Genomic DNA, 13051 nt, shown 5'->3' with positions numbered 1-13051 from the left:
AACTGATACTGCATGCAGAATTTTCTGCCTCCACTCCAGATGTTCCATCTGGATTATAATACTGGTAATTACATGCAACCCACACAACTAAAAAAGATTTAAACCTCTTTTTGGACGGCAAGTATTAAATTCAAGCAGGCTAAATCCTTGAATGAGTCAGGTCTTTGTATCCCTTCGAATATATGGAGACATTTTCAAAACCTCTGTTCTAGGGATATCATACAGTAATGTCACAACAGCAAGGGTGATTTTTAATGGGTTTACCTGTCACTTAGGAGCTTTATGTTAACCGATGTCATAAAATAGAGGCATATAAATGAGAAAGAAATCACTCAAACGTGGAAGAGCTCTCATATGCTTATTGATCACACAACATACAAGAAAGTTAAAATGCTGCTGATTTTGTAAGTATTCTGATCAATTTTCAAAGCAACTGAGCAGATAATGTGAATTTCCCAAATTTCTCTCCTGAAGGAAGAAGAAATTCTTTCTGTCTCTATTGTGCAATCAGAGGCTCATAAATGAAAATGCAGCTGGAAGCAGCTAATGTTATTAATGTGTCTCTGAGAAAAAATGATAAGCAAATTAGAAAACAGGGAAAAGAATGTAGAGAAGAGAAAAATGCACTCAAACAAAGGTAGAAGCAGATGAGGAAACTGAATTAATTACATACGTGATCAAAATTTTTCATCAACTTTAATAAAAGAGTCTCCTATAAAAGGAAAACTCAAAATGGAAGATGACTTTCTAAACAGAAGGCTCACTCTATAGCAGATTTTGCTAGGGCTAAACGTTACAGCTTTAAATAACCATTGGGTACAAAGAACATCACAAATGAAATCAACAAACACAAAAATATCCTGATAATTAGGTTAATTGAGTTCTGTAGCTCAGAACAGAGATGTAACTTTTGTTTTGATCAATGGCTTACAAATAAGTGTCTAATTTCACAGACTATAAGCAAAGGAAATGGAATTAGAAGCCTTATTTACTTGGTCTTGCTACATGAAAAAACTGACAAAAGTATATTGGAGTGCCAATTTTAACTGGTCAGCTGTCTTTGTAATCTTTTAGCAAGTGATTCTGTGATTCAGACAAAGATGGCATGAAGGACAACATCAGAAGGGTTCTTCCCTTCCTGGCTTTGCATGTATTTCTGTCATATTGGAGTAGTTCTGGAGGAATATTCTTCATTTCTACCTCAGAGATGTGTGCTTTTCAGGCTGCTTGGTTTTTATATGCTAAGAACACAGAGAAAATCTTGTCTTTTACCTAGCCATAGCTTCAGCTCTATAACATTTTCCAGGTCTGTTCTTTTCTCCTATTGCTTGCTTCTAGGATTTTTAAATCACAGAATCACAGAATTTCTAGGTTGGAAGAGACCTCAAGGTCATCGAGTCCAACCTCCAACCTAACGCTAACAGCCCTCCACTAAACCATATCCCTAAGCTCTACATCTAAACGTCTTTTGAAGACTTCCAGGGATGGTGACTCCACCACTTCCCTGGGCAGCCTGTTCCAATGTCTAACAACCCTTTCAGTGAAGAAATTCTTCCTAACATCTAACCTAAAACTCCCCTGGCTCAACTTAAGCCCATTCCCCCTCGTCCTGTCACCAGGCACGTGGGAGAACAGGCCAACCCCCACCTCGCTACAGCCTCCCTTGAGGTACCTATAGAGAGCGATAAGGTCACCCCTGAGCCTCCTCTTCTCCAGGCTGAACAAGCCCAGCTCCCTCAGCCGCTCCTCGTAGGACTTGTTCTCCAGGCCCCTCACCAGCTTCGTCGCCCTTCTCTGCACCCGCTCAAGCACCTCGATGTCCTTCTTGTAGCGAGGGGCCCAAAACTGAACACAGTACTCGAGGTGCGGCCTCACCAGAGCTGAGTACAGGGGGACGATCACCTCCCTCGCCCTGCTGGTCACGCTGTTCCTGATACAAGCCAGGATGCCGTTGGCCTTCTTGGCCACCTGAGCACACTGCTGGCTCATATTCAGCTGACTATCCACCATCACTCCCAGGTCCTTCTCTGCCTGGCAGCTCTCCAACCATTCCTCTCCCAGTCTGTAGCTCTGCTTGGGGTTATTGCGCCCCAGGTGCAGGACCCGGCACTTGGCTTTGTTGAACTTCATGCAGTTGACCTCAGCCCATCGGTGCAGCCTATCCAGATCCTCCTGCAGAGCTTTCCTACCCTCGAGCAGATCGACACACGCACCTAACTTGGTGTCATCTGCGAACTTACTGAGGGTGCACTCAATGCCCTCGTCCAGATCATCAATGAAGATATTAAAGAGGACCGGCCCCAGCACCGAGCCCTGGGGGACGCCACTAGTGACTGGCCTCCAACTGGACTTGGCTCCACTGTTAACTACAGTTTCTCTCTCTATGTTTTGGATTTGCTTTTTAAAATTTTGAATATCAAGACCGATACATAGTTTCTGCGAATGGAAACAACAACGATCTCAGAAATTATTAAAATGGTCCAAAATAAGTAAAATACTAGTTTCTATTGAGAATACAAATATAGAAGTAAAACTTCAGTGGCCATTTAAAACAGCATAAAATTCATATGCAAAGACATTTCTAAAGTGCACCTAACTACTATGTGGCCACCCACAGAGCTTCCATGCTCCTCCATCCTTTCACCTTCTCTGCTGGAACATGTCCTTGTATAGCACAGTCCTGGGCTTTGAAGCATCTGTCACTGTGTTCACACCTCAGCTGGACATGCTATTTTCTTACATAAATACCTCTGAGTGACTCGTGCTGACATGAGTTACAGGAACCTCTAACCTTGTCTTCGCAAATATTACCCTAAAACAATTTTCACTCTTGAATATTAGCTCCTTATGTGTGACTGAAAGAATTTCCAAGCTCGTTAGAAAACTTGACCTGTTATAACAATAGTAATATTCAACTGCACTCCCTATTAACTGTTCTCTCAAACTCCAGTCAAATGACAGGAAGTGCCACACCCAGTAAAATGTATAAGCAAAAAGAAGTATAAGCAAAAAGGAAAAAAAGGAAAAAATGTAAGCCCAAAATGTGAAATACAGGAAAGGGAGAATTATGTCACAGTGAGGTCTCTGAAGAAACAATTATAAATTTTTCATTTTCCCTTTTTAAAAGTATTGTTTGCTAGTATTTCACTGCAACTGTTCTATACATATTGCAGGGATATAGAGTCTTCCTCTTTTTCACTGTGAATATATATACATATGTACATAGGTACACAATAAACTGCACATATATATGAACACACACAAACAATCTATGGTTTAACTCCAGTAAACCATTTAACAGACACTAAATGCTCATTCATCTTTTCTACAAGCATGCTAACCAAAACATCAAAATTGTACCTTTCATAAGATCACTGGTAAAAATCTTGCATTTTTTCAAGTGCCATGGTACTCCATCAAAGCAGTCATGTTAGTCAGAAAGATATATACTGAAATATCCACAGGGACAACATTATCCCAGTAACTTTACTACATAATGAGATAATACTGATTATCAAACTAATTTACACAACCAGATTTTTCCTTTGACTGAAACAGAACTTCAGATGCATTTTGTTGTAAATATTTGAATTGAGCATGTAAGTGTGAAAAAAAAAGAAAGACTGAAGATGCTGGTATCAGGTGGTAAAGATTTTTGTCTAAGTCAACAGTATCAAATTACTCTTTCAAAACTACTGTGAAGTACAAAATCACTCCAGAATTGGAGGCTCACTATTTCTGTTTTATAAACTAAAGTAACTACCTCTGCGGAAATGACTCCCCAAGCATGAAAGTGAAAGCTTGAAAAGAATCTCTTATTACCTTTGCCAAGGTAATACTATCTTGAGACTTAGAACGTTTTAATAGAAGGAATTCAAAAGTTATCCACCTCAAAACTGAAAGCAAAGCTGCAGACACTTGTTTACCTTTGACTGATATATGTTTGCTGTCTGCTTTTCAGCTCACATTCAACAAGTAAAAAAGGGTTGCAAAACATACTTATGCCAGAAAAGTAAAAAATTTACTTGGATCTTAAATGTCACTAAAATTATTTGTATTTATTACTGAGAGCTTTCAAGGTTAATCATCTTCACAGACGCTCTATGCCCATGGATCTGTATGGTTTCAGGAGCTAGGAGGTTATAGAAAAACTTCCTGAAGGCAATGGAGTAAAAGGCTATAATTTTGCTTGATGACCCTAAATTAGACTTTCCATTTGATAGCGCTAACTTCACAGAAAATTTGAGACTACGTATTTGGTTAGGGCAAGGCTATAAAGACTATAAAGAACAAGCAAACTTTATACTCCGTCAGATGGGCTACCACAAAGATGTTCAGGGAAAGTATCTTTTCCATTGAATTAACCCATTGTTAATGTAGCTTCTTCTTAGTGCTTTGATGACAGTAACCGTACTATTTGTTCATACAGGTGGAAAAAAATTCCAACTCCAATATTTTGTTGGGAAAAAAGCCTGCTGGCCCTATTTTTGTATAGCAGTGATTCACAGGAGTTGACTATGACTAAGCTTTTTTTTGTGGCTGTCTCCTTTTTTCTCATATATGTGGATCTAGAACCTGATCTCTGATCATATTTGTTTTATTTGGAAACTCTGCTACCTGTGCCTTAAGGTCTTTAAAAGTTGTTATAATACACAAGATGCTCTAGAGATCCAGAACATTTGGGTACCATTCCTGGAAAGAATAATTGCATTAGTTTAGACTCTATGAAATCTCCACCTGAAATTGAAAGCATTCACAGGTAGGAGGTTTTTGGTATCTATTATTATTTGGAACAACAATTGAATTCTGCCAGTCAGAGAAGCAAGAGGGGTGCCTGGGTGCAGAGAGAGAGTATCCAGAAGGGTTTGCTTCCTCTAAGAACCGCTGTGGTTCCTGTGCATCACATTCCATGTACAAAGGCTTCAAATACAACTGCGTTTCCTGGAGCCAACACTCAGATTGGTTCAGATATCATAAAACCACACACTGGTCAGCCCATTCATATATTTTCTCTCAAGCTATATTTCGTATTGGATCTTATACTAAGGAAGTCTGGTTCTGAATGAGCTGTTCCCTAGCAATAACCCTGTTTGGGAATTCTGTTATCAGTCAAGATGAAATGCAAATGCTGTGATTCGTTCTTCCCTTTTTTTTTTTCTTTCTGATCTGGCCTTACTTCTAACCACATGTAAGGAATACCATGCTTCTCCAACAGGTGAAGGTGAACCTGAACAACTCCCAACTCTGTCAGTTGGTTTGATACCCAAAATGTGAAACAAGAAAGCCAGTTCAAAGCCTTTGGGGCTCAATAAATTGAGGAAATATGTTATGAGAAACTCCAGCCATAGATAACAGGCACTGCACAGTCTTGCAAAGGACAAAAGACTGAACACTTCAATCACTTATTCTAGAGATCTCAACAGGAGATGTGGCTTTAGTACCAGTGGGAAACAAGGTGCAATCACTGCCAGATGAACAGAAAGACTGATCACAGGGTGTCACTCTATCGCAATCAAAATAGAGAAACCAGTAAAGGAAAAAAAAATGGTTCTTTTGAATACTTTGACATATTCCTGGAAACGTTCAGTAATATTCACCAGTGGGGCCTTCACCAATTGACAGTAATTGAGAATCTGACAAAAATTTATACTCTAAATTAATTTTGGCCTGGAAAATTAACTTTGAGAGAAACTTTCCTTCTCCCTTCATTGGATCAGAAAAAAGTATAGTTCCTGTAGAATTGTCTCCACAGAGGTGGGCTTTTACATGTATTAAATACAGTGCCTGTATTGCAGCAGTAAATTCAATTTGCAGCAGTAATAGATACTTCAACAAACAGATGGCAAAACAAGATAAGCAGCATTCAATAAAAATGTTATCAAATGATTCCTCTTAATAGTAGAATAGAATTATTTAATTTTTGAATGAAAAGGTTAAAATGTCTTCTCCAAGATGTGCACTGACACAACTCAGTGACACTTGCAACGAGTGACAGTTGTTGTGGTATTTCTTTTCTCCACAGATGCCATTGAATTGCATGACTATGAAGTGACATCTCTATTAACACATGGTACTTACTTATCTCCCACAATTCCCAAGTTGATTGTTGGATAGCCATGTTCTTGGATTGTAGCTAGGAGAGTTGAACGGTTACTGTCTCGAATCTTTCCTGGCAAGAGGTCATCTTCAGGATTCAGTAGCTATAAAACAAGGAGTACTATTAGTCAGTCTCCTTGGAATACTGTTTCTTTACACAAATGAGTGCTATCTTTTGGATTTGTGACACCTGAGATTTCTCTCACCTGTCCTGCCACAGGGAGGGGAATGAGTGAGTGGCTGTGTGGGTGTTTAGTTGCTGACTCAGGTCAACCTACAACATATTTAGAATTGGTAAAATAAGTTAATCTTGAATTTGCTTTTTCTAATGTAGTTAAGTCAGGACAATTAGCATGCTGGTCTGGAGTTCTAGCAACAGGAGATGGCCTGGATTTCAACATGGGCTACTAATAAAACAATATTAAGATAGAATACTGCAGAAGGGCATTTGCCAGTACTATACAGTTTTCAGACACAAGTTATCTGCCATTTGCACAACAGTTACAGAGGAGAACTGCTCAAAAGGAATTACTCTTCCAGTCATGACTGGCAACATACATTGCAACCCTGAGTACCCTACAGGTCCTCCCTTGCTGGCAGGAGAAAAGCAGATGACACAAGGCTGGATGCATTACCAAAATTTTGGCAAATCCAGTGTGTGAGACTTGTGAGAGAGCAAGGATCTATGATCCTGTGGGGGAAGAAACACAACGGGCTGATTATGGCTTGATCACTCACATGAACACCTCATGTCAGCATGAGTTACTTTGAATGATGTCAGCATGAGTTACAATAGCTCAAAAAGCCAGCCTACTTGGAAATAAGGTAGAAGTCACTTTCCAGAAGATAGAAGTAATGCGAAAGATAGAGGAATTCAGACCTTGAGTCTGAAGTTATTTTGCTTACCTCATTCCCTGTTGACATGACTGCAACCACTGGAAACTTGTTAACTTCTACTTCGGTTACTCCAACAGTTGCTAAGAGACCAATCTCGGACGGACCCATGTGAGTTCCTTTAGCCAGCACACATTCACCTCTTTTAATGTCATGTCCTATAGGCCTGAAAATTGTAGCACAGAAAAAAAACGTAAGGAAAACAGAATGAGATTGAAAGTATCTTTCCTTGACTGATCTGTCTCCAGGTGAGGAGAGTTCAGGGATGCTCATTAGTCAGATTGTCAAAATGTCGGTACTACTTAAGGGTAAACAATGACTGCAAAAAATACCAGACCTTCTATTCCTTACAGATATTTTACTGTTTATGAAATGGGCTGTTTACAGACCTGATATCTTGTCCTGGTCGAGCTTGCACCAGGATTCGAACCTCTAGTTCTTCAGTGCCCTTTAAAAACAAAGAGATCATGTGAAGTCAGCTGGGCTATTCAGACAAGATTAATCACTTTTAATGTCTCAGATTTCTACACAGCGCACCATACTCATTGCACTGAGAACTCATGATTTAAGCATCGTAATTTCCCTGATTTGTGCAACAAGACTTTACCACAATGTGTGCTAAATAATTTTATAAGACTTCTGGGAAGGACCAGCACTGAATACATAGTTTTACTTTCCTTTTTTATGATCCCTGTGCTTATATATCTTTCTGGTGCGATGCCCTGTTTGTTTTTTGATTTGTATACCAAGTGGCTTCTTTCTCTTCCTCTCAAGCCAAGCCTATTTCAAAGATGGCATTTCAAAAAGAGCATTAGTCAGGCAAAATGCCACTACATCCACAGAAAGGTAGGAAGAAGATACAAGCTTAACTATTTCAAGCTCTTCAAGTAGATCCTTATAGAGGAAACTCCTATCTGAGAGCTTTGTACTCACCAGAAAAATACTTATTCATCATGTTTATTTACTATGAACAAGAGAAAGTGGCCTGAAAAGTCTGATGCCTACTTTAATATGTGTTTATTTCTTCAGGGTTGCAGTGATTTGGTGATTTGTTCAATGCCAATAGGTGGTATATGACCTACACTGTTAATATTTAATTTATAAACCTGCAAATGGTTTGATTATGAATATACTCAGCTTTGAGATAGTGCCAGCCTGTCAGAAGCACTAAATCTACAAGTACTTAAACTGGCAGAGATTTTGTTTTTACATTATGATGCAGTATTTCATACTTAAAAGTACTACAAAGTTATAAATCAGACACTAATATTACAATAGAAACAAGGCGAGTCCTTACCATCGGCAATACTATTTTTGCAGGAAAGACAGTATTGTGTAGGACATAGGGATTTGCTACCTCTTTTCTTAAAGGCAATAGGGACTGCATTTTCTGAGTTCAAACTAAGTGCCTCAAAGCTTTAAAAGAAAGGCCCCAGCATTAAGGGTAACACATGCTGTTACAAACTATGATTCTGTTTGCATTCTGTGAAAATGGATAAATTTAAACACCTGAAAAACAGGAAATTAAAAAACAAAACAACATCAACCCTGAAAAGGTCTAATTTCTTACTTTATCACAGTATTTCCAAGACATGCTGTCAACACAAATTCTGTTTGTTTAATACCTGCTCCTCCAGTATAAGATAAGGGACTGTTTTTGGCAGCTAGTGTCCAAAATGGCTGTGCTAGAGCCCAAGATGTCCTTATCTCCCTTATCCCCATCTGAAGCTGTAAAAGACAATTTAGGCTTGTGATGAAAATCTGGAACATACGTTAGTTTAATAGCTATTTTATTGTTTATGACACTCTGGGGATGGTTGGCCAGTTATGAAAATTTTAGTTTTCCATATCCTTAATAACATTTAAAAATAGCTAGGCCATTTCTGGGGAATCAAGAGGAGTGCCAATGACACATCTGAGTAATAAAAAAGGTCCTACTTAGGGCTTCTGGATTAGGGAAAACAATTTTAAAAAGGCTTTTGAGGAATTTAATAACCCCAGGTTTGGAAAGCTCTGTGGAAAGTGTGACCGTGGGCAACAGGGTGATGTGCAGAGACTGTTATTCATGGAACTGAGGGATATCCCAGAATGCTTTAGAAATACAAGGTAGTTCAGAGTTGCTAGAAGTAGGGCTTACACAAAGATATGACAGTTAAGAACAATTTCCATTTGCTGTGGATCAGGCAGTATTCCTCTTGTATATTAATATATTTTGAACTATGTTTGAGTGTTTTACTCTGATGGTTGTTAGCAGCCAACATCCATACTGATATACTGATGCTTGGTCCTACTGTACTCTTGTTTAATTGATCACTTTGGCCTCCTTTTTCCTACAAGGTAACATAAAAACTCAAACACAAAACAAAACAAAAAAGTGTAGAAGTGCTCTTGCAAGGATAGGTTTCTCAATGGCCATGCATTTGGCTATCTGATGGGAAATTTTCTTCCTGATGAACTGATGTTATTCCTTTCAGGCCTGTGACTTCTACAGTCATTTGGAGAATCCTTGCTATGATGTTTAAACTCCTTTTAAAAGTACTCTCTATCTTTTCAGAAGAACATATTTCAGATGAGAGATTTAATTTCAGTTAAATCCCAGCCCTGAAGGAGTTCTAAAAGAAAAACATTCTTGAAATATGTAACCAACTAGGCATAAAAAAGGAGATGAAAATAACATGTCAACTAAACTGTACTATTTCTGTACATCATTATCAGAGTTGTGTATTCAAGAAGAAGCAGAAACTGAAGTGTTCTACCTCACACTCATAGGCAGGAAAAGGATACTGAAAGTGGCTGACCATTTGCTATGAAACTTAGAGTTTAAGCACACAGACAAAGAATCTGTTCCCGCACGTAGAAGAGAACATGCACATGAACAGTGGAATCCAGGATGGCTGTCATCCAAGGAAGAAGCAGGAAATATCATGTATGCTACTCTGCAATGTGATACTCTTGTCATGATGAGGTGGGCAATGGCCACAGAAAACCTGTTCAGTAAGGGTAATGGAACAATTAACAAGCAGTAAAGCCAACATTACATTTACAGGAAGATAAAATTTACAAATACACATCTGTAACCTCAAAGCAGGACTGACTCAAGGAATTCCATGTCAGGAAGGAAGCCAGCCTAGACAGCTCGCTGACTTCATCAGATGTAAAAATCTATGCATTTACAGTAATAAGGAATGAGACAAAATCATGAGAATATGTTTCAGTTTTTGCTGTCAATTGGCTTTAAAAACTAGAATTCATGCACTTACACTCTAGCTATGATTGCAATGCTAGCATGTAGCTATGCTGACATGGAGCAGCTAGTCAGAACAGCAGCAGAGCAAAGGCTGATATGAGCAGAGAACCATGCACACACTTCTTTCCAAAACTGAGCTGGGAAGCTGTGACAAGAAGAGACATATCTTCTTGTGGTAAAAACTGTCAGATGATGGCAAACATGACAATAGTGTCCTGAAATCAGCTATCTAAGACAAGGTAATGATTCAGAAGGAATTCTCTGAACAGAAGGGAAGAGAGAATATTTAGGAAGTCTAAGACGGGTTGTTTGGGATACAGTTGTCTATAAACATATACCAGCCTTCTTCAAAAACACATTTTGCTTTGTTAAGACAACTGTGTTTACCCAGTTAGTACTACAGTACTCCTATTTTTTTCTGTAGTATTCTGCAGCACCTGTGAGGTAGAGTGCTAATATAATTTATAGGTATGCTGGAAAATCTCTTCAGACTAAACAGAGTTTAGACTGTTCTAGATGAATATGCACCTTACCAATTTCCTGGTTTTCAGGGGTCTTACATTCAGTAATTTTCTCTTTTTAAAGCACAGAGCTCCATTGAACAAACTTAGAAAATTTGGTGAGGCACTTACTCCCCTTGTTACATGATACAAACCCTCATTCCAGACATATACATTTATGGAAAGGTATGTGTAGAAGACATATTCTCCAAAATACACCAAATTCACCAAGTGCAGAGCCAGATTTAGGAAGAGAAAAAAAAACATTTGTTACCATTTAAATGCTATGACAACAGGTTGTTTAGAAATTCTGTAGTTTTGAAAGTGCCCTGGCATTGCTGAATAGGTGTGCTGTACTTCCCAGGTACATCAGTTTGGAATGTCCTGTTCTACAACCACAACCATAAAGAAGTTTTTGAATATTACTTCTCCTTAGGGACAGTGGACAAGCTGGAACAAAGCCTGAAAACGGATGGATTGGGTTTAGAAGTGACTGAGTCAGCTGAACATACATTACACACAAAAATTAAAAGTAATAGCAAAATTATGTTCTTTAGAAGGCTTTATTTTAGGAATCTTTTGCTGAAATGATACCAACTCTGATAACGAAGAACCATCTTCATAGCATAGTTTAAGATAATCCAAATCATTCTGTGGATTTCGCAGCCCTTAAAATAGTTCACTTGCCTGCAGAAAGTCATGCTCAACTTTAACTACATCAGTAATGCTGCACTGTAATATTTCAACCTGTTATTCTGGGATGTGTTAAAAAAAAAATCCCCTCCAACTCGGTGACTTTAGAAGAACTTCTAAAGTCCTTACCTTGCTGAATTTTGGGATCATCCTGAAGGATAAAGCAGATTGTTCTGCTGCTAAATGTGAACTCAGTAGAAAAGAAGCAAATAAAATGTCTGATTGCCACTACTCTGTATTTAAAAATGTGAATATACTGGGCACTCAAATTGGACTGCCATCATGGATCTCTGGAAGGCATTTGCTTTTCACTCAATCATTCTCCCCAAAACTTTTGTGCTGGCGTACAATAACCACAATGAAAAATCAAGGTCAGGACAGGCACATATGCAGTACTGTTATTACAGTCTGGAAAAGCAGAATTGCTACTAGGATCCAATGTGAAACTCCTCAAACTTCTGTGATTAATGGAAGAGCTCTTGTACAGGACTATCTTTCATATTTACAGGATTGCTTCATAAGCCACATGCTGCTGCATACAAAAACAAAATGAGTTTTAACTTGTGACTCACATCATCTGATTCCCTGATGAGTTCTGTATCTTCCACCTGCACCACTGCATCAGCACCACATGGGATTGGAGCACCAGTTGTAACTCGCATTACCTGACCAGGCATCACAGTTTGAGTTGGCTGAAAAAGAAACAAAATGATTTACTTTTGAAAGGAGAAATCTTAAGCCACTTGAACATTATGGAAGTAATCTGAAGGAATAAAATTCTTTTATATGTCAAGAATCTTGATGTACTGCTAGTGATATTGACAGATATAAACTCCAACATGTTTGAATATCATTAGGTAACTGCTTCCCATCTGACTTTTAGGTCACATATTAAGTGGCTTCACTTTTCTCCCTTGGATTCCTATCACAAGAACAACTTCCAGAAGGTGAAATATACAGGTATTTTGGTTGCTTGAGAAAAATAACTGGCTAAGAAGTGTAACACTTAGATGAAGACCTTTAGAAACACAAATGACCCAAAATCTACTAAGTCTTTGTTGATAAATATATCTGTACAATATTCTGGTCCTCAAGGTTTAAATTTCTTTGTTTTGTTTTGGTTGGATTTTTGTCATGTGTTGTGTTACACATTGATACTATCCCTCACAGCATCCTTCTGGACAAACTGTCCAACTGTGAGGTGAACAGGCACACACCACATGATGAACTGGCTGAACGGCAGAGCTCAAAGGGTCATAGCGAACAAGGCTACCTCAGCCTGGCAGGTCACCAGCAGTGTGTCCCAGACTGCTGCACCTGGGTCAGGGTAACGCTGGACACAAGCACACCCTGGGAGATGCAGATGGAGAGCAGTCCAGCAGAAAGGGGCCTAGGGGTGCTGGTAGCAGCAGGCTCAACGTGAGCCAGCAGTGTGCCCTGGCAGTCCAGGGGGCAAATACTCTTGCAGCATAGTCAGCTGGTCAGAAGGGGCAATTCTCCCACTGAATTTATGCACCTGGAGTACTGGGTGCAGTTCTGGGCTCCACAATGTGGAAGGGATGTTAAGGTACTTGAATGTGTCCAGAAGAGGGCAAGAAAGCTGGTAAAAGGGCTGGAAGGC

At 39.0% G+C, this 13051-nt stretch overlaps 1 protein-coding gene across 1 annotated transcript in view; it reads right to left on the bottom strand.

Annotated features, from left to right (window-relative positions):
* The window catches only part of GPHN (gephyrin), a 280857-nt gene that overhangs the window by 20550 nt on the left and 247256 nt on the right, over window positions 1-13051 (bottom strand). The window contains exons 14-17 of the mRNA XM_084288411.1: window positions 12003-12122; window positions 7380-7438; window positions 7003-7156; window positions 6079-6200 (exon numbers count right to left, since the gene is read on the bottom strand). Of these exons, the coding sequence (XP_084144537.1) occupies window positions 6079-6200; window positions 7003-7156; window positions 7380-7438; window positions 12003-12122 (455 nt within the window). The remainder of the gene's footprint in view (window positions 1-6078; window positions 6201-7002; window positions 7157-7379; window positions 7439-12002; window positions 12123-13051) is intronic.

Source organism: Netta rufina, assembly GCF_964035555.1.
Source record: "Netta rufina genome assembly, chromosome: 5".
In the NCBI taxonomy this organism is placed as follows: Eukaryota; Metazoa; Chordata; class Aves; order Anseriformes; family Anatidae; genus Netta; species Netta rufina.
This window is presented reverse-complemented; position numbering and strand designations above follow the sequence as displayed.